The following is a 22,880-nucleotide window of genomic DNA, read 5'->3' on the forward strand; positions in this document are numbered from 1 at the left end:
ACTTTAATATTCGCTCATTACTTTTTCATCGGCTGTTCCAATGACTTTGACGCAACCTGGATGTAAGAAAAATTCAAGAATTCAATTGATGGGGCGACGCTGATAACATTCAGTGCTCTGGCAGCAGAAATAACTATACCAAGAGCAACGCATCGCCTTTTGAGATATGACACAACACGTGACATTATTATTTACACTCGGGTCATCAGAGTTGACCCGGATTCGGCATCCCAGGGACCTTACCCATTGCTATAGGGCATAGGCTGACCCAGAAACTGGCTAATTTCTAACACACATTCCGGCTCATCTGACCCAGAAACGGAGTCAGTATGCATGGGCAATGGGGTTGATTTGCTCGTTTACTTACACCCAAACTGGGGTTGTTAGAATCAGAACCGGTTAATGGAAATAACGTCAGGATGTTCACTGAGCTCTTTGAAATGTTGTTGTGGAGAAAAACACACATGGTCCATTCTCAATTCCTCAAAAAGTCATGCCATGCATGCTGCAAGCGGGAGTTTTTAAATTACATAAGAAACAGTGTGTTTGGTTTGTACAGCATGATAGAACATCCTGACCCGGGGATTTAAGGTGGATTTCACAAAGAGTTAAGACATAGTCTTATCTTGAGTTAAGACTATTCTCGTCGAGTTAGGACGAGTTACTCGTCCCAATTTAGGACTATAGCCTTAAATTTTAGAAAGAGTCCAAGGACTATATAGTCCTAAGTTAGGACTATCTTTGTAAAATCAAAACGGGGCCCGTGGGACTCGCCGGCCTCTGTGTCAAAAAATGACCCATGATGGGTCAAACTGACGCCGAATCCGAATTAAAATCTCAACTTTAACAATCATGTTGCGACTGAGTCAAGGGTGGATTTCACAAAGAGTTAAGACTGGTCTTATCTCGAGTTAGGACGAGTTACTTGTCCGAATTAGGTAACGAATTAGGACTAGCCAATATGTTTTTAATATCTCCAAGAACTAGTCTTAAGTTAGGACTAGTCCTACTCTTAACTCTTTGTGAAATAGACCCCTGGTAAATTTTGACCCGGGAGTTGTTGAAGTGGTTGATGACAGTCAGTCTCCACAAAACAAAGCTAGGTACCGGCCTACGATACACATGAGAGCAAACCCAACGCGTGCTGAGTGAAAACAGGTTCAACTCACTATCGTGTTGCATATTATCGTGATTACTGATTGCTCCACGCTGCTTTTCAGCTCGTAAGAAAACAGGCTATACGTTCCAGTTACAAAAAACGACACTTTCTGTGTGAACAGCCGATGAAATAATAAATATATACCCCGATTGACGCGCCATTAAAAAAATAGGTTATATATAATGTTTTGATATTGGCTAGAATTTCACCATTACCTTCATCGGGCAGAATGTTCTTGACCCTGGGCCCAGTTTCATAGAGCTGCTTAAGCACAAAAAATAGTTAAGCAGAAGCTTACCAGAATGTGGTTACCAGCCAAAATAATATTCTACGTGTACAATCTGTGACTGCTATTAGCCGACATTTTTAAGCAGTGTTTTCTCAGCTCTATGAAACTGGCCCCTTTTATACATGTATATCGTACGAGACACAGTAAAGTGCATTTTTTGTAAGTGTTGTTGAAACAGTTTCGCCAGATCGAGGAAAAAAGGGCAATAGCTACAGAGCTGAGTGCCATCATTTAAACACACAAAAACACACATTCTGTGGATCAGAATGATCTATTTTTGTTTGATCTTCAGTTTGTCTGAACACACTGAATCCACTCTGAGTGGTACTGTTATGCACTTAGACCACACTAGATGTAGAAACCTTTCGTGTAGACCACCGGCATAAAAAATAATCGCCATTTTGTTTACCCGGTTCCAGCTGACCAAATGCAGCCGTAGTGTAGCTCGTTAACATGCATTTATATCGAAGCGAGACTAGGATGCCTAACTTGAACAGACAAGTGGGGACAAGTCTATGACCAATATCCTTAGATCTCACAATTCGTATGCTACAAAAGACGCAATCAAGTTGACTGAATTTGAGTTTTTTCGTTTTGCAACGATGTCTTTCTTCCGATTGTTCTAGATCTACTTTTAAGTACAACTTTTAAAATGTCATTTACTAAAGTTATACTTATTGTAACTGAAGATAACGATCATTTAAAAATCGTAAATAATATTAAGACATTATTGAACCAGAACTTAATTCGATTCAATTTTAAATGCACATTTATTTCATTATACTTCATGAAAACTGATTTAATAATACTTAGCAAAAATAAATGAATTTAAGAAATAACCACAAATCCAGTTGTACAAAACATAAAAACTTTGAGTCAACTTCTGAAGGCCGGGGACACGGTGGTGAGATGTCCGACGTACAGATAAAACATAACATAAACAGGAACAAAACAGTCAAACACTGTAGTACGGATATATAATACAGAGGTCCAGGCATTTCGAGAAAAGGGGGTCAGCCTCGGATGACAAATTGCACTAGAAAGTGTCTCAGCTATGTTATGCTCATATGCTCATTGAGGAGGGTTCCACTTTAACATATGAAAACTCTTCAGGAATCCTGGTGGTCGAAGTTTTCATGGCGGCCAACTTTTCAAAATGGTCACCATTGAACATTCTACCACAGGATTCCTTAAGAGTTTTGATATGTTGTGGACGCCTCCAGGAGCGTATAAAACAGTTGAGACTTTCTGTTGCAATTTTGATGTCATATCAAATAATGCCTTGACTAAAGTGAAGATAGATAATGGTATCGCAATGTAAACGAGAACAATGGACTGATTAAATAATAAATGGCAAAAAGAGAACATTAGCTGAGTAGTTTCTGTTGGCATGGTGAGAAAAAAACTGTCATGAACTGAGAGAGAAAAGCTCTAAAGTGCTTTTAAATAGACCCAAAGATGATTGGGAATAGCATGACAATGTACTGCCTTCATTATTGGATTCTTATTAATTAACTAATTAACTGTCATTCAAAATTAATATTTGTTTCAGGCTACCTAACATGTTTTCTTCAGAAAGGTGTGAAATGATTCCTTCACAAACCACGCACACTTTAAACTAACTCAAGTCTCAGATGCGCGTATATTATATAGATATGAACGAAATACATTTTTCTGTGATGATTTACGCAAGAAGCCAATAAAATTCATTCATGACTTGACTTGCACAAAATGTTTTGATAAGACTCGAGGTCTCATGAGCAGAACAAACAAAGGATCCTGAATTCAATTTTCAGTTCTATGGTCAATTTACACGCAAAGCGATACCAGTAATTATTTGTTTCTTTGCAGAACCTTCCATACATGCGAATTACAAAGCGAACGTGTGTGTTGGTGTGAACTGGTGTTGAACTTAGCCACTCGAATTTATCAGCTGAAGTTCAGGGCACAGGGGTAGGCCAATCAGAAGCGAGACCTATATATAACCGCTTATTTTGGTGTGGTAATAGTGATTGTAATTGTTACCTATTTTTGCAGAACGCTTTGCAGATACAGTTTAAGACAATTTAATATGTGATAATTTCAATATAATTTTGACTGACATGTAATAATTTTATTGTTAAAGTTTTTATTTGGAGCAGTAAATGTTCTCACGTGTCTTGTATCTGAAACTTGTCGTATACACGACTGGAGCGATTGCCCCCGTCATTACTTGACATTTTCCGGGAATGCAATGGCTTCTCAAATGCCACAGTAACCTTGCGACACAAGAGAGTTTTGATGAAGGCAACGTAGCCTTTCCGAAACGTCGGGTTCGTGGCTGCGTAAATCACACAGTTGATACTGCTATTCGCGTGACATAAGTTCACGAAGACTACGTACACGGTCCGGTTCCAAGTGTTCTTGGTATCGAAGAGAACGTAAACTGTGTAAGGTGCCCACATGATGAGAAAGACAAGCCAGAGCGTCATGACGGTGCGGAGTAGAGTCATATCCCTTCTTTTAATCCCACGTTGGCCCATGCCCACTGCTCCTTCACTCATTCGCCGTAGAGTCCGTCGACTCTCCCGGACGAACAGTAGGATTCGAACATAACTGAAGCTGACTGCGACGACTGGAACACCGACACCAACGGATACCAGGAATACGGTGTAGCTTAGAGAGGCCGTGTAGTTGAATGTACAGAACATGACCTTTGGGTCATAGGCGTGGCCTCCCCAACCAAGAAAGGCGGGTAGGTCCATTAAAAAGGCACATATCCACAACGTAGCCACCATCGCAGCCATGTTGATTCCGGGAGTGTATATCCTGTGATACCTATAAAGACAAATGGAAGATCTGGTCATTACCTATTATCACAATTTCTCCTGACTGGCCAAGTCAAGGTCGTTAACTCGCTGGATTTTTTACAACATAGACTGGTCCGCTGTCTCAGGGGAATTCCCCAATTGACACGTACATGCACACACAAGCCTTTTAATAATGTTATTTAACACACCTGACCTCACACGTGCACATTTTCATGGGTCAGCCCCAAAAATGATGAAAACCATTTCTAGATGTCCTGGAAGGGTTATCCCTCGGTGTAGAAACGTCCCATAAGTATGTGCCTTTGAGGGGCTTCATTCTACGTAAGACTTCGACATAGATGCTACAATGTAACGTGTTGCTTCGGTGCCCTATCCCTTCATGTATTGGTCACTCGCTGGTTAAAGTGCACCATAATGCATTACCTCAATCAAATCATAAACCATTGACCTTTTCCCAAAGGAGCAACATTTATTTTTTTGTTTGAGATATTACTCTCATTATTGGTTAATGAATTATATACATTTTAGTGGAAATATCGACTAAAAGCAATGATGTAATCGGCTGTGTAATTTGGAAGCCAAGCAAGGAAGCGAAATGTTTGAGTACCGTGTCAAACGTGGACACCGGTTCGTGTTGTACTCTCGTTCATGTTGTCTGCAATCATGAAATCACGGGCGATCTCAATCCAACTACAGGCCTTATGACGCCAACATGTTTTCAAATGGTACACATAAAGACACAGAACGACCAAAGTCAAGCCGCCAAATGTGCCCAATAAAAATGTCAGCGACTGAAAATGGGGCAATGCAGTTTCAATAAGGAACTTATTGCCCATAACAAAACGTAACATAGTTTGGTATAAAGGCTAATGGTAAAATTAGTTCACTACAAGGGATAAAAATAGTTTACGGGTTGGGGCATGTTTAGACTTGGTTCAAGTCGGGTCTGGTGCTAACTGTATTGAATTAGGCGAATAAGGACTCGACGAAAGTCCGACTTGGGTCAGGTGCAGAGCATTGCTCTGACATTACAAAAGGACAACTATAAATATCATTACAGCGTCTGGTTCACTTGCACTTTTGGATAGAACATTTCACCGTGCCTCAATTAGGACTGCAGGCCCTTTCCCTTGTTATAAGTGTAAATGTACATCCCATAAGACTATGGAACAGTAATCAGAGACAACACGCTATTCAACCATAGTGGCAATTTAAAGGCAAATACCTTAGGTTTTGGGGACCGTTCGATCGGTTTAATTCTATAGACGTTTGGCCTATACAATAAAACTAACCTACTTATCAAACGTATATAGGCCATGTTGAGAAGTACTGCGGTTATGGAAAATATATCACATTCATCCCTAAAAAACGAAAATCTGCGGAGAAGCGTTACTGACAGTAACATTTCTCAGATGGTTAATTCCAACTGAAGATTAATGTTTCTGCATTGACGTAACCGCTCAAAATTTGCGGCAATATATTAAAAACTCTAAAACACCTTTTGAAATGAAATTTCCGCAGGTTAGTTTTATGTACAATTACTGATTCAAACAAACACTGGGTTCCAATACCAACGTATGCTTGCCAATCCCTTAAAGTAAAGACAGCGAAAATGGCTCGTGCTTTGTTTGTGATGTCGTGCATGACATATGGTGCTACTATTTGATTGCTCCAATCGAAATAATTCACGATGATTTAAGGGTCTTCAATAAAATATAAAAACTGGGACAGTATTTCAAGTTCGTTTGTTTAGCAGACTGTCGTTTTAACTTCGAAAATTCCCGGCAGTTCAAAGTGGTGATAGAGTTGTGATCGGTGCTCATTATAAAAAGTACGCACTTTATTTCCCTTGGCAATTCAAAGCCACTGTCTCAGTGTTGGTTCCGTTTTGTCAATCACTCGTCATAAACTTGTCACCCTCGAGAGTGTCAACCTTACTTCCAATTTTGTTCTGTTATGTGCTGTGCGTATTATTAATGTTTTAATCCCGATTTAATCACAAATGGATGACTCAATCAAGTCTGTTTATTTGTGGATGTGGGTAATCAATGTGAATGGTCATTGCAAATGACGGTGATTTACCAACCCATGGGACTGATGTCACTTTCTTATTTCATCAGCGGCAACAACTCACACCTTCGGCTCGACTGCAAGCGGGCTGTGATTGATTGTTTTTGGCGCTCTGGAATTAAGACTTAACATCGCGTGGTATTGATTCAGATTGGATCCCTCCTTACACCCAGTGTAACTCGGGCTCAAAATGTGCTCGAAAACCTCCCAGGTCAAAATTGACCCGAATTCCGGGACCAAGGGAATTAACCAAAGCCCTTTCATTGAAGCTCATCCTTTTGTATTTTTGCAATGGGGGTTCTGCGTCGCTTTGACTCATTTCAGTATCATTTCGATTTGACACAGACTCCGGGTCATAATAACCCATTTGGGTCAAGGGCCCAACCAAGTGACTATTGTGTCAGTTCTCAAACGTTGGAAATTGTTAAAAACGCACATATAATATTGTCATGTGCCCGGATGAAGGGCGTATAATTATGACATGCGCCCTCCTACCTACATGGTATACCATGTAGGCATACACAAAATATTTTGATCATAGTAACGAAAGGCCGTAAGCAATACAACAATCATCATGGATCATGGCCTAAAACAGTGGTACTACCGCTACGTTTGCTTTGCTACAACAAATTAACCCCAAATACATGTTTTCCCATTCCCATCATGCAGAATTGTCTCGAGTAATGCGAAACTTTTGTATTTTGTTTTGTTTTCAAAACAGCATAACCTGTGAACTTTCGATCAGGAAAAAAAAGAAACAGAAATATAACAGAGTTCAAATTTATGCATTCAACTTTAAAACGCAACTTTAAGGGCCATAAAACAGAAACATAACAGAGTTCAAATTTTGCATTCAACTTTAAGGGCCATGAAACTGAAAGATTAAAATCGGTTAACTTGATTTCACCCTTATCAAACGGGTTGGTTGACTGATTTGCGTCACGCATTTCGTAAGCAAACATAAGGACATAACTGAAAGCTGACATGTTTTCTGCTTAATAGACCAATGAACCGATCCGGCCTGTCAATCAAACTGTACGCGTTTACCCATTTGACCAATCACAGCAATGTTTGTGGTCGGACAAACTCGGTCATGCGTGCGCGTATATTTGGCACGCGCGGCAGAATCGTGCAGAATGTCATTGGGAGTGCTCGTACACGAGTCTTGCTCACGTGCGCGGTGGGTGGAGCTTAGTGGAAAGTGCACGTTGTATCAAAAGATGGCGGTCATTGCAATAGATCTTTTCGCAAATACCGGGGCGCGCGCGTAAAGTTTGGAATTAGGTGCATTGTGGTCTAGCTGGTATCCAAATTTGATCCATATATATCCCACAATGCACCTCATTCAACAGTCTGCGCTTGCGCATTGGTATTTGCGATAAGGTCTATGGACCATTGCAATGACCGCCATCTTTGATACAACGTGCACGCATGAAAGGCTGTCAATGGATGAGAGTCGCTCGCATCGCGTACAATGCGCGTATTGTTTGTCATCAAAGATGACGTCATGTGCAATAGTCATTTTAATCATTACCAAGAAAACACTTTAAACATTTAAATGTTGCAAAAACTTACAGTGAGTTGTGGCAAATGCAGACATATCTGTTGATGCTAATCGCCATGATACTCCACAGGGAGCATGTGCAGCTCGTTGTGCAAAGAAAACCGAAGAAATCACAAAGTGCCGGTTGATCTTTGAACATTGGAGTCCCGTTCTTTTTGAGTATAGAATGCACCGTCGAGAACTGTATGAGCGCCGACACGCACAGATCCGCACAGGCTAGATTGACGATGAAGACATTTGGGAGTCTTCGAAGTGGTTTATGAACCAGCACTGCCCCGATGACCATGACGTTACCTAAGGTACCAGCTACCCCCAGTACCAAGGTGATGCCCAGGAACCATGTGTTGGTAATCGTGTCGTTCAGGTACATATTCCATTTTTGCGTCTCCATCCCAGGCGGCGTTATTCCAACCGGTAACTGTGACCAAGAGGGCTCAATACCCTGTATTGTTGACATCATCATTACAAAGCGACAACAATAACACCTTGACACACCCAAACGTGTGTTTTATATGAATTTACACTTTACACAGTTTCACACTTTGTAGCAACTCCTGTTAAAAGTTGGATTTGATAGCAGAACAACACTGACATGATGTGTCCAAACTCATGCCATCCATTCGGAGTTATGTAGATCACGTAGTTAACACAGTGTTGACGTATGTGGCGTTCCAGTCCTCGCTCAACCCAGGAGTGTGCTATACACACCCTTAGTCACCGACATTAGAGCCTTATGTTGCTACGCAACACCATCAATCAACTGCAAAAAATAGTATACAAATAATAATAATAATGATAATGGTAAAATATTTTTAAGGGAGCTTACAAATTTGGTATAGGAGAAAAAAACGTCAAAGATCACAGATTTACATAGAATTTACACGGTCAAATGATGATGATGGTAGAAAATAAATCCCATGACATATCTGTCTGAAATGTTATATTTATTTGGCTACATTAAATGGCCGACCGTGTTACACTGTTAGTTCGCAAAGTAAAAAAAAAACCGCGAAATTTCGAAGCCAAGTTGTGTTGATAAATATATTCTACTTTTAAAACATCTTTCTTACCTGTATTTCATAACAAACGGTGTCAAACGCTTTTTATAGACAAACTCGAGCGATCCAAGGCAACGAGTCAATTTTGTGCACGTTGAATTCTATATAGCCCTCTTGCTGGGGGCGTGTGCGTCGGGAGCCGATATGGGGAACCCCCTTAGCCCCATTCCTGGTGCATGGTACTACGTCCCCAGAAAATTGTTTATCGGCCACACTCTCTGTATGTGTTGCATTTAGTTTGAATGTGAGAAGAGCGCGTGACGAGGCACTGAATGACCTCTTAATTATAGTGCCACTCCCCAACAATGTTTTGTATAAAAAGTTTTTATATTGCAGTATCCAAATCATAAATATAAAGGCCACCACGAACAGGCGCGTGGGCTTGAAGCACAATATTCATTTAACTATTTATACCCTCTCTTTCCCCGTAAATAGACAGATCAATGACAAAAAAGGTTTGAAAGGTCAACAACTGCGTATGACAAACCACGCAAATTACACGTGGATGCAGGAAACTATTAATTATGCAAGACCTACTAATTAATTCAGTCCAGCTCCATTAAGCCTCTATCGTATGCATGATAGATGAGCATCTTTACAAAACCACATGTTGCCATTTAGAGCAACTGGAGATCACTGGAGCCTCGTTATTGTTGTGGATAATGCGAAATTGAAGACGTGTTTTAAAGACAGTGGACACTATTGGTAATTGTCAAAGACTAGTCTTCACAGTCGGTGTATCTCAACATATGCATACAATAACAAACCTGTGAAAATTTGAGATCAATTGGTCGTCGAAGTTGCGAGATAATAATGAAAGAAAAAAACACCCTTGTCACACGAAGTTGTGTGCTTTCTGATGCTTGATTTCGAGACCTTAAATTCTAAACTTGAGGTCTCGAAATTCAAATTCGTGGAAAACCTACGTTACTTCAGAGGGAGCTGTTTCTCACAATGTTTTATACCATCAACCCCAGTACTTGTAATCAAGAAAGATTTTATGATGATAATTATTTTTAGTAATTACCAATAGTGTCAATGGAAATGTGCACGCGTGTACGCGCTGCGCACAACTACCGGCCACGGCGACGATCAGTTTTAATTGGACTGAAAGTTATGATTATAGTCCAAGCTACTGGTATCTGTTTTCCAAGTTGGCCTTTAACTTGATTGTTTTTTTTTATCAAAGATGATGGTATAAGGGCGACGAAAATTGATTGACATAGTAGGTCAACCTTTTTTTTATTACCAGAAATATAGGAACAACAAAAATTATACTATAAAACATTATTAGAACCACGAGGGTATAAGGGCGACGAAAATTGATTGACATAGTAGGTCAACCTTTTTTTTTATTACCAGAAATATAGGAACAACAAAAATTATACTATAAAACATTATTAGAACCATGAGATCGAAATCAAACAGAATTGAGTGGCTGGATACATTAAAGGCACTGGGCACGCTTTGAGTAATTATTCAAAGACTTGTTGTTAATTAACATTAACAAAAACTTAACTGATGGGTAACGGGCAAAAGCCCGTGGCTCTAACGGGCTCTAAGTAACTTATTTTTGGAGACAGGTAACTTCTCACGAAACATTTCAATCTGGTAAATACTTCAGGCCTGTAGCCGGCCTTTCTAAGGCATATGAAAGCACATAAAGTTTTGCAACAAGGGTTTTGCTTTCATTATTTGCTTGTAACTTCGATGACCATTTTAAACAATATTCTTATGCATGCGTTGGGATACCGTACGCCAGGTGAGAATCATGGTCTTTTTGACAATATACCTAAAATGTCCAGTGCCTTTTTCGAAGTCACTTGTCACTTCCACACCCTAGAAAAATGTTCACAGGTTGGTAGGACCAAAAATATTTCGATCAGACTCAGGATAAGAAATATTAAAGGAACACGTTGCCTTGGATCGGTCGAGTTGGTCTATAAAATGCGTTCGTAACCGTTTGTTATAAAATGTATATGGTAAAGATGTTGTAAAAGTAAAATACATTAGTACAATGATCTACACAAATATGCCTCGAAATTGCCTGGTTTTCCTTTTATCTCGTCGACTAACACGGTCGGCCATTTATGGGAGTCAAATTTTTGACTGCAATAAATGGCCGACCGTGTTAGTTCGCAAAGTAATCAAACATAATATACCTTTTTAGTATGGGCCTTATACCCGGATACTAAACTTCTATTCGAAATCCGTCGGTGTTTAAACCTTGTTCTGTTCGGGGCAAATGGGCATGCTTGTGAAAACGCATGCCTACAACCGTTGGTTGATAATATTCTGACACTTGAATGCAATATTGACTGCAGCAATGACTGGTTTATAATCGCTAATTTAATGTTAGGGAAGCGTTAAGGGATATTAAGAAAGAAAAATTAATATATCATTAGGCTATGTAGTCTACACTGTAAAAAAATATCCGTAAAATGTACGGCACTTTACCTGGCAGTAGGGTGCCAGGTAAAGTGCCGTACATTACACGGTGGAAGTTTTGCACTACCCCCTTCAAGGCACAAAAGGAAACTTCCACCGTGAAACTTACGGCACTTCACCCTACAATAGCTGCCATGTAAAGTGCCGTAAATTGCACGGATATCTTTTAACAGTGTATGCCATAGGCCTACTGTGATGCCAGAAAAATTATAATAACGAATTTATGTTTCTTTCCCTCTCCATAGGCCTTTATGTCCCTAACGCTTCTTCTATAAGTTCATAAACAAAAACCACTTACCAGGAGAAGATTTATAATAAATAAGTCTGAAGTAAATGTCAAAGTAGAGTATAGGCCTAGACATAGGCGGCTTATTTCGATAATTGCACAACCCGATATGACCGAGTACGAACAGTGGTATCCCACTTTAACTGTGACCTAACTCTCACTGCATGCATGCACCATTGTCTTAATCTAAAACAGCCGCTTACTTAGCCAAACTATCACAAGTAATATCTTAGTTCTTACCATTTCTCATTTTAGCAGAGGTCTGTCTTGCTGGGAAACACAAACACGCACATAGTGGCTTATAGAAACTTTAGTGTGTGCATTCACACTGTGTTGTCCCGACTTGAAAATGTCCAAATACATATGAGTGCAGTACAAAGACTCCCGATGGTGGTTTTAGCTGGCGACAACGCGTAGGTTGAATTCTAATAATGTTTACAGTATGAAATTTTTAGTTGGGATATGCAGACAGCCGGGGTGGCAGGCGAGTTCACTTGCCAGTGTCACATGTCAGTACAAAAACATGTACAGTATTGCAGGCCTATGGTTTTTACAGTATAAACAATTCACACGAAACGGGTATGAGATCATGCGTAAGCTTTCCGGTAAATCTAGCTTTAGAGAGTGAAATTTAAAGGCGACACGTGGAAAGAAAATGCAATGGCTAACCAGTTTTCAATCGAGGGGACAAGCAGTGTGGGGCGAGGCAAATACATATTGGGTTGAAGGGGGGGGGGTATGTTTAGTTTAATGTATTGCCCCATTCGTTTGTTCGTTGTTTCTAAAGTATCTTATTTGGGGGCAAGGGCTGAGACGAGACCCCCCCCCCCCAATATTGTAGCCTATATACACAGTGAAAAACAACCTAAATAAAAAGAAAGGTGATTGAGATTTGTAAAATATTTGTTATAATAGCAGAGTGATACCTAAAGATGACTGATCACCGGAAAGCATGCCGAGCATGTTTCTTTCTAAAAGTTAAAATGAAGCTGAAAACCCCCTTTATGTTTGATCTATATACTAGTTTGAACCAGGAACTCAAGAGTGAAGCTCAATTTACACCGAATTTCTAATCTGCACATACTTTGTGCTTTCCTCTGTCCTTGAACATAGCATCCTCCCATATTCTTTGTACACACAATATTCTAGTCTTTGGCGTTTCCATCATGGAGACCTGGTTGTCCCCCTAGGTCCCCACAAGGCAGCGAATATTCAAACAGCTACATTAGAACACACTGAAATTACATACATCAAACAAAGTAGCCTAAAATGATTTTGATTTTATCAACAGAGCACCGTCTTGAACACATATCCCCTTCTATTATTATTTTTTTCTGAACACGCATATGATGTCGATACTTCATGGCTGATTTGCATTCTTGTGTCTGTTTTTAAAAATGTTTAAGATTGTTCAATTCTGCCTTTGGCCGTCTTGGATCATTCCCTAACAAATCAGTTCAAGTCAAATCAAATCAAGTCAAATCAAATCAAAATCATGCATGCAACTATTTGAAGGTTGCCCCCTCAGTACAGTAGAAATAAGAAGAAACACTTTGGCGTATATGATTGAAACATAAATATGTTTAAGGTTTATTCTTTACAATTGCTAAAATGCACCAAGGTAATCTACGTCACGTAACCACATTTTGGAGACTGAAGTCTCAACCCCCTACCACGAAAGGGCGGGTAAACCCTTTCCTAACCCATGACCTCATCAATAAACTGGCCTGTGATATTTCAATGATAATTTGCCAGAGGAAATCGAGTCGTTAAGCCCTTTTCACACGAGAAAAAAAAACATTCATGGCAAAAATGAGTTCTCGATGTTTGTAAAATCTTACAAAATAGGCTTTGTGTGAAAGAACAGTAGTTTTGCACACGTCTCTTCCTTGCTCTATGGTTCTACATTCCTTGCGAATCGGACATGTCTATTACAACGTATAGCTGATGGATCTATTTCTTGAGTGATTAAACAAGTGCATTATTTAATGCATCCAGAACACAAGATACACAATTAAGCATGCGCCACCCATTTCTGTTAGAGTTCGTATCCCTTTAATATATAAAACAAAATAATGAACTAGAAGTATGATCCAGGAAATGGTCGCCGAAGTAAGAAAACATGAAGGTAAGGAAGGCATCGAACTCGCTAAGGGGTAGTGAACCTATGGATATAGGGAAGGTATGCGTTTGGTAATCACTCTTTAAGGCAGTGGACACCATTGGTAATTACTCAAAATAATTATCAGCATAAAACCTCACTTGGTAGCGAGTAATGGGGAGAGGTTGATAGTATAAAACATTGTGAGAAACGGCTCCTTCTGAAGTGACATAGTTTTCGAGAAAGAGGTAATTTTCCACCAATTTGATTTCGAGACCTCAAGTTTAGAATTTGAGGTCTCGAAATCAAGCATCTGAAAGCACACAACTTTGTGTGACAACGGTGTTTTTTCTTTCATTAATATCTCGCAACTCCAACGACCAATCGAGCTCAAATTTTTGCAGGTTTGTTACTTTATGCATATGTTGAGATACACCAAGTGAGAAGACTGGTCTTTGACAATTACCAATAGTGTCCAATGCCTTTAAAATGAATGACAATTCAAACATTTGGTTAGAATCCTACAGCAGCTTTCAATAACATAAAGCATTTTGAGAAACATTTCACTTTGAAGTAATGTGGTTATGTACATAAAAATATAAGTTTTTATGCCCCAAATAATATTTCAGTCTGAGAACGCTGCTCATATTGTGTTTTCTTATCAGGGATTATTCTTCCTGCATGGACTTATTCACCCCGAATTTTCGATATCAAAAAAACGCTACAACCTTTAAAAATGAAACTTTCACATGTAAGTTTGACTGTATAATGTTCATCTACATTTATTAAGGATTAATACAATAGAACGGTTTCAAAGTTGATTGGTTGCCACTGCTGTCTCTAAACCACTGATTGTTCACATTACTGCAAATTAAAAGTCCCATTCAAATGACAACAATGGCAGGGAGAGGTACCTTAAAATAAGATCTGGCACACCAGTTAATAGACAAACAAACTGGTCCTGCTTGCTAGTCACTGAGAAAGTCTAACCTTGAACATTGTCTGCAATTCTGATTGGTACAGTAGCGGTTTACAAGCTCCTAGTAACCTATGTGCGGGGTTTTCGGCTGGTCCTTGCTCTATGGTTTAGGTCCATCTTACACAAAGCAATTTACAGGCAACCAGTTCCAGGCAATCTCCAAAGACAACCTATTCACATTTAAATGTTCACATATTATTCTTGTGGATCGTAAGACATGTTTGAAAAAATGACTCATGTGCTACCAAAGTGAGCCTGTAGCATGCAGTGCAGTTGGTTACCTCCAAGTTGCCTGTAAAAGTGTCCTCGTGTAACAAGTTGACCTCAAAATATGGGCCAGTGAACAAGCTGGCAGACCAGTTAATAGACAAACAAACTAGTCCTGCTGGCTAGTTACTGAGTAGGTCTAAGCATGGACTGCAAACCCTGAACTACGTCTGCTATTCTGATTGGTACAGTAGCGGATTGCAACTTCCCAGTTACCCATGTTCAGTGTTTGAGGCTGGTCCTTGCTCTATGGTTTAGGATAATTTACAGGTACCAGTTCCAGGCAATCTCCAATAAGAGAATCCATTCAAACATGAACACTATCTGCATTTCGGATTGATACAGTAGTGAGTTGAAATGTTATAAGGTTACCTTTGTCCAGTGTGTTATTCAATGCAATCAAAACACGGTTATGGTTATACAAGGTTACAGTTGGTAAGACACTGCTCTAGAATTGCATGGGTCGTGGGTTCGAATCCCTCCCGAGTAACATGCCTGTGATATTTATTCACAGGACTCGGAAAAGTACTGAGTAAACAGTGCTAACACACATCGGTGTATGGGTAAAAACTAAAATTAATAAGAATACAAATAGTTATCCTTTCTCATGTTTTGAGAGTTTGACCTCCTTGGAGTAACGTCTTGACAACGTCTTGTATGGCCCCAGCTGATGATGAGGAGGGGAATGCATCTATAAAACTCTTGCCTTCTTCTGCACATTTGGTCAGTTGTGGGTCTAGAGGTATGCAACCTGGCAGGGACAGAAAGAAACAAAGTTGAATAAATGACAATTTTCAGTAACTCACATTATCCAAGTCCAATCCGTAAAAATTCAGTGTAGCTTCTTCACGAATAATGCTACAGTTATTCACATTTCATAAATCATAAATGGGTTTTTATATGAATTTATGACTTAAAGGTGTGGTCGTAGATTGGTAAATACTCCAAAATTGAATGCTCATCTTGGTGATAAGTACTGCAGGCTGTTGTATATGGTATATACTATTTTTTGAAAGGATTTTCTTTGAAGATAGTTTGGATTATTTTTCACTATAAAACATTTGAATCTCAGATCACTTACCAAGAAATGGTATTGAGAATTGTTTAGCAAGTGATTCCCCACCTCCTTTAGAAAACACATTGCTACATTCCTGCAAGGAAATAAAACAGATTTGTTTTTATATTAACTTTAGAACAACTCTAGCTGTATATAATGTATATATATATATATTCTTAGACACGTACCAATTGGTACTAATCTTATATTGTTTTAATCTAAAAGCTGGCTGATTATGACTATCCAGTAATGCAGTATAAATGCATAGGCCTACTAGTAAAAATCCTACTGAGAAATATTTATCATGTTAAAGTCAAGTATTTGAAGACCACCCTAAATCAACCTTTGTCTTGATTACCCAAAAAAAATAAGCATGTCCACAAAATTAACGGCAAAAATTTGTACAACAAGCCCTTCCCTTGAAAACTTGCAATACTGCCAGGGGGTAAACAATTAAATCACTCTATATATCACTATAAATCTACAATTGGGAAACTACAGAATTCAAAGAAATTAACAATGTTAACAAATTTGATGACAAAATCAGACAAATAAAACAAATATTGAAGTCAGGAAAAAAAACCAGGAAAAACATCATAAAAATACGCAAACTAAAGTGCTTCAATTTTTATTTATTAATGGCACGAACGTTTAAGGCAAAGTGTATCAACAAAACTTTCTTATAATCAGGAAAAAATCCTGACACATCACAAATATCTAAAAACCATAAGCTTGGAAAGAAGTTAAAAACGTTAAGAAAATTTGATGGCAAAGAATGATCAATGAAAGTGAATTGACATCAGGAAATACATGTACAATGTCTAACAAGTTTAAAGGCAGAATTTGATAAATGAAAAATATAAATCATGAAAAACATAACGTATCAAAAACACCGGCAACAAGAGGCAGTTAACAATGTCAAGAAAGTTTGGAGGCAAATTACTGCCCACAAAACATTTTTAAAAGCAGGAAAATCTTGCCACATTACAAACATCTGAAAACTTGAGGTTAGAAAGAAGTTAAATGTCAAGAAAGTTTGAAGGCAAAGTAACATCAATTCTTGAAATCAGGAAAATCAAACTTTCACATACAAACATATGCAAACTAGAGGATTGTCAAAATAAAAATAAGCATGTTCATTAATATATACAAAATCATTGGCAAAACAACAGTCTTTTTCACTGAAATTCCATATTTCACATTTATCCCTTCCAATGACAATTTTCCACTCTACCAATGGATTTACAGACTCTCTACATCACTTCACTTGCATAACTACAGAATGGAAAGAATTCAAAGAAAGTTTGATCCCAAAGTAAAATCATTAACAAAATCTTCAAATCAGAAAGAATCCTCACACATAACAAGCCTGGCTTCATGTCACAGTATTCCCCTGCAATTTTTGAGGAATACGATAACTACAGAACGGAAAGAATTCAAAGAAAGTTTGATCCCAAAGTAAAATCATTAACAAAATCTTGAAAGCAGAAAGAATCCCGACACATAACAAGCCTGACTTTATGTCACAGTATTCCCCTACAATGATTGAGGAATACGAGACGACAAACTTACCGCACAGTGAGGGCAGACGTATCCACTCATATTCTCAACCACCCCTAGGACTGGTATACCGGTCTTGCGACAAAATGTGAGTTCCCTTCGCACATCTCCGACCGCAACAGCCTGTAGGTCAAGAAAACATTTATGACACATAATAGAAAATATAATAATGTATATTTATTATGCACATTCTGTATCAAGTGGGCACCTAAAACCACCGTAGAATGTTATGACCCATTATTCAATTGGCCCTAAGCATTCTTGAAACCACTTCAGCTCCTATGTTACTTCAGAGGGAGCCATTTCTCACAACCTTTTATACTATCAACAGCACCCCATTGCTTGTTACCAAGTAAGTTTTTTATGCCAACAACTATTTTGAGTAATAACCAATAGTGTCCAGTGCCTTTAACATTCACATTCCTATGGTAACTCAAACCCAAATGTTACCGATTTACAAGGATATGATGCATAGCCCCATGCAAAGAGTTACCTGTGGAGTTGTAACTAACACTGCACCGTCAGGCTTGTACTGCTGTAAACCTTCTACTACTGTGATGTGCTCGTCAGACGTACCTGCAAACAATTAACACCGATTAATCATAATATATTTCTGGTTTTATTATTATAACATTAAAAGTTGAAACAGGTCGCCTTAAAGCCATTGGACACTATCGGTAAACAGTATTATTCAAGGCCCACACTTCGTGTATCACAACTCATGTATAAAATAACAAACCTGTGAAAATTTAGGCTCAATCAGTCATCAGAGTCGGGAGAAAATAACGGGAAAACCCACCTATGTTTCCGCGCATTGCGCCGTGTCATGACATGTGTTTAAAATAAATCCGTAATTCTCGATATCGAGAATTGATATTGTTTTAATGTTTTCGCAAAAAGTAAAGCATTTCATGGAATAATACTTCAAGACAAGTCTTTCACCATTACCTTCTGTAAACCCTGTAAGTTATTTGTAAATCTGTAAACTTTTATTTGTTGTTCTGTTCCGAAAGTGTACAATGGCTTTAAAAGCAAAGTATACCTTTGGTTTTTGGAACTGTTCGATTGTTCGATAGAGAAAGAAACTCACCGGGTGGAGTGTCAATAATCAGGTAGTCTAGGTCATTCCAAAAAACATCACTCAGAAATTGCTTTATCATCGCTGAAAGATAGAATACAAACTTTGGTAAACATACGACAGTTATAACGGTCCTTTTTTGTGGCTCTGAGCATGTGACACATGAACAGAGATACATTAAAAGTGGTTACAAAAAAAGAGAAAAATTGAATATGTAACAAACATAACAGACACCCTGCCTTCAAGCGCAGAGTCTGCTTCAAATACATACCATTTTTCTTGGGTCCTCTCCACACCACTGCTTCATCATTGCTACTCAATAAGAATCCAATGGACATAACAGACAGCCTCTGCTCTCTGTCTGCATACACTGGCACCCACCTACAGAAATAATAACAAATTGTAGTGCATTTTCACAATAACCGTATCAATGCGCTTTACATTAGTGCCCTGGTCATTTGGCCAATAACATTCCGTTAATCTTTCTCAGCTCCCTGGGCAGTATACAGCCCCAAACTGCCGTGGTACTCCGAAGGCTTTTTCAAACACAATATCAACCTCTACCCTCGCAGGTACCCATTTATACCCCTGGGTGAAGAGAAGCAATAGACCGATCCATTAAGCTCCGCCCCATTGTGTATTGACCAATCACAATGCAACGAAGGTCAGACACTAAGGGTCGACATGCGTGCGCGTATCTCAACATATGCATAAAATAACAAACCTGTGAAAATTTGAGCTCAATCGGTCATCGAAGTTGCGAGATAATAATGAAAGAAAAAACACCCTTGTCACACAAAGTTGTGTGGTTTCAGATGCTTGATTTCGAGACCTCAAAATTCTAAATCTGAGGTCTCAAAATCAAATTTGTAGAAAATGTCTTCTTTCTCGAAAAGGAATCCACTTCAGAGGGAGCCATTTCTCACAATGTTTTATACTACCAACCTCTCCCCATTACTCATTACCAAGTAAGGTTTTATGCCAATAATTATTTTGAGTAATTACCAATAATGTCCACTGTCTTTAAGTATCAGAAAGGATCCCTATTTTCCTACATACTGGACTAGCGAAATGAATAATCTGGTCCTGCTGGCTTGTCACTTAAAAAGTTAAGGGCAAATCCTTCTCATCCATGATAAACTCGGATGAAAATAGTGTATATCACCCACCGCCTTCCAGGAAGCCGCCCTGCCTGCCATCAAAGGGATGAGGCTACTGGTTGGTTCCAGGCTCCTCTAAATCTTCAAGTCAAGCTTTTTAACCTTCTTGTCACTTCTTGTGCTTTTTGTCCCCACTTTGTTCATGATCCTTCTTCACTTGCACGTTACGGCTGTGGCGCCACGCTGCACCATCCCAGTTTAGCCAAATTTGTGCTGCAAAGGGATCACCTTACTCAGGACTCAAGACTATTGTATATCAGTGCAAGGCAAGTTCAATACACAAATCGTTAATTGACTTTATGAAACTGGTACCTACCCTTGTGAACACTGGTGTACATTACTTCCTTGAACATTCAGCATACGAGGAATGCTTGGACCACACAGATCAATATCTAGAATGCCAACCTGTGTACAAATAGTGAGTGGAATGTACACACAATATCAATAACTTTATTAATAAAAATGACATCCTCATCAATTGCTCTGTTGGATCTCTTTTCTGAAAAAGAATTATCCCCATATAAATTTATCCTTAACTTACATTTTTTGAAGATCAGTCGTTAGAAGAGATAGTTGCTCTTATGTATCAGAACTGAGTCAATAACTGCAGAGGGTGAATGGTTGTTGGAGTTTCCTTGCTTACATGTAGATACAACATTGATAATCTTGCTTTGAACTACATTAGACTTTCAAAACAGTAATGTTTGCCTACTTGCAAATAATGCAGACTTATTGAGTTACAAATCTACAAGTTTTTAATCATTGTAAGCCTTTGGGTTTAAACAAAGAGAATTTGATTGGAGCGGAGCATGACCCAACGATTTCTGGATTAATAAGTCCCAATCCAGTTATTTTTCTTTGTTCAGAACCCAAATCATTTAAAGTTAACCTTATAAGCTTTCTTTGTGGTTTATTAATATTAGCTATCAAAGCAGAAAGTGTACCTGAACATACTTACTTTAAACCCACGCTGTTTCAGGGTTAACGCTATCTGAGTTGCAACTGTACTCTTTCCTACTCCTCCTTTACCAGATAACACCAAGATAGTGTGCTTCACTGCCTCCAGATTGTGCCTTTCTGGAGAGTATCAAAACAAAGTACATGAGAGTATAGAATCATATGGACAATGCAAAAATATTTAACCAGTTATGTTTAAGGGATTGCTGGAACCTACAGTTGGTTTCAGTCTTTGTAGTTGTAGCATGGAGCAATAGGGACTTGTACATGTAGACAGGCCCAACTCCTAGAACTATTTCGGTTTCGTCCGGCTATCGTCTCCCATAGCCGGACGGCCGGACGAAACCAAAATAGTTCTAGGAGTAGATAGGCCCTAAACCATACAAATTAACTGGTGACTGTGAGTGTGAGAATGGCATTTCAAAAGGTGTGCATCTTGTTTAAATAAAGGGTAGCATTTTCAATTTTTTTTTTATTAAGAAAATAAATAGGTTTGTTTATAATATAATACAATTTATTTCCAGCCAGGCAGGAAGAATAATCTGCAATTGGAATACTCAACCTCAATCTTGCATGATCTGAGGAAAGTTACTGTGTGTGTGTAGGTAAAAATGGCTAACGACAACAATTCCCAAAAACTAAATTGAGGGGGGGGGGTAAAAACACTTTTATGTTTTCGTTTGTATGTACGAATCAGATACAAGTAATAGTAGAAATAGTGGAAATATGCCTACAGTCAGTTATGCATTGCATGCTATAGTTGCGATAACGTAACCCTCCTCCCGACGGCCGCAAGGCCGGAGGGTTACGAGATTCTTTTGATCGGAAACGGTTGATCTGGTCCAACACGTACAATTTCGACAGCTAGTCACCAGATTTGCCCCATTTTTACCACTTTCAAAAATCATGACACAAATTCTGAGGGTACGAACTTAATCCGCAATGTTTAATGCAGCCTGCCATAATACTCAAAACACCATTTAGGAAATATTTCGAAGAAAAATGAACAAAAACTTACCAAATCCCGGAGCGAAATCCCAGGTTCATATTTTGAACCTGTCGCATCGCTTTGCAAATGCATTATTTTGTTGTTGGGCTTAACCATTCTGTAAAAGGGGTGTTACAATGTTGCAGCGCTACAGTGCGTGCGCGCCATTATGAGTGAACGGCATGCAATGCAAACGGACAGCGCGCACACGCACTGCAACATTGTAACACCCCTTTTACAGAATGGTTTAGCCCAACAACAAAATAATGCGTTTGAGCGACAGGTTCAAAATAATGGACAAAAGTTTTTGTCCATTTTTCTTCGAAATATATTCTAAATGGTGTTTAGAGTAATATATGGCAGGCTGCATTAGACATGGCGGATTAAGTTCGTACCCTCAGAATTTGTGTCATGATTTTTGAAAGTGGTAAAAATGGGGCAAATCTGGTGACTAGCTGTCGAAATTGTACGTGTTGGACCAGATCAACCGTTTCCGATCAAAAGAATCTCGTAACCCTCCGGCCTGGCGGCCGTCGGGAGGAGGGTTACGTTATCGCAACTATGCATGCTAATGCTATTGCTAGCTCCTCAACTCAACCTCGGCTCAGTAGCCGGCCGACGGTCACTTCGTACGTACTCCGCTGTCGCTGACGAGTGACGGTAAGTAAGAAGTGACCGATTTTGTTGCGGTACGAAGTTTCCCAAATGTATGATGTGTCCAGGGTACAAAGTGAAAAAGGTATAAGGTGTCTGACAGGGTCTGACATAGCCGGATTGGACCGATTTATGGGGCTAGGTCTGACAATACTAGTTACCATTTTTGGTCTCTGCAGCGTTTCCACTTTTTCCATGAACGTCGTTTGTGGGCGCTGCCATCTTGAAATAATTTTAACGAAGCGGTGGGCAGCAGCAGCGCCCTCAGGGGTGAGCACGGGACAAAAATAAATAAATAAACCAACCTTGTTCTCATTGCTATACAACGCTCTACGGTGCTATACTATCTCTCAACGAGCACGCAGTTTTTCCAGGGGTTTGTTCGTTCCAGGGAT

At 39.1% G+C, this 22,880-nt stretch overlaps 2 protein-coding genes across 2 annotated transcripts; both read right to left on the reverse strand.

Annotated features, from left to right (window-relative positions):
- Positions 1-2,199: 2,199 nt before the first annotated feature.
- Positions 2,200-12,154, reverse strand: LOC117293059 (melatonin receptor type 1B-B-like). Its single transcript, XM_033775271.1, has 3 exons — positions 11,925-12,154; positions 7,904-8,652; positions 2,200-4,265 (listed from the first exon to the last, which is right to left on the reverse strand). The coding sequence occupies exons 2-3, from the start codon at positions 8,353-8,355 to the stop codon at positions 3,599-3,601; spliced, it is 1,119 nt and encodes a 372-aa protein (XP_033631162.1). The 5' UTR covers positions 8,356-8,652; positions 11,925-12,154; the 3' UTR covers positions 2,200-3,598.
- A 3,386-nt stretch (positions 12,155-15,540) lies between these two features.
- Positions 15,541-22,732, reverse strand: LOC117292534 (cytosolic Fe-S cluster assembly factor NUBP2-like). Its single transcript, XM_033774619.1, has 9 exons — positions 22,647-22,732; positions 20,845-20,963; positions 20,203-20,291; positions 18,998-19,107; positions 18,739-18,810; positions 18,142-18,224; positions 17,661-17,771; positions 16,113-16,182; positions 15,541-15,782 (listed from the first exon to the last, which is right to left on the reverse strand). The coding sequence occupies exons 1-9, from the start codon at positions 22,705-22,707 to the stop codon at positions 15,637-15,639; spliced, it is 861 nt and encodes a 286-aa protein (XP_033630510.1). The 5' UTR covers positions 22,708-22,732; the 3' UTR covers positions 15,541-15,636.
- Positions 22,733-22,880: the final 148 nt, after the last annotated feature.

The sequence above is a fragment of the Asterias rubens genome, chromosome 7 (genome assembly GCF_902459465.1).
Source record: "Asterias rubens chromosome 7, eAstRub1.3, whole genome shotgun sequence".
NCBI classification, from domain to species: domain Eukaryota; kingdom Metazoa; phylum Echinodermata; class Asteroidea; order Forcipulatida; family Asteriidae; genus Asterias; species Asterias rubens.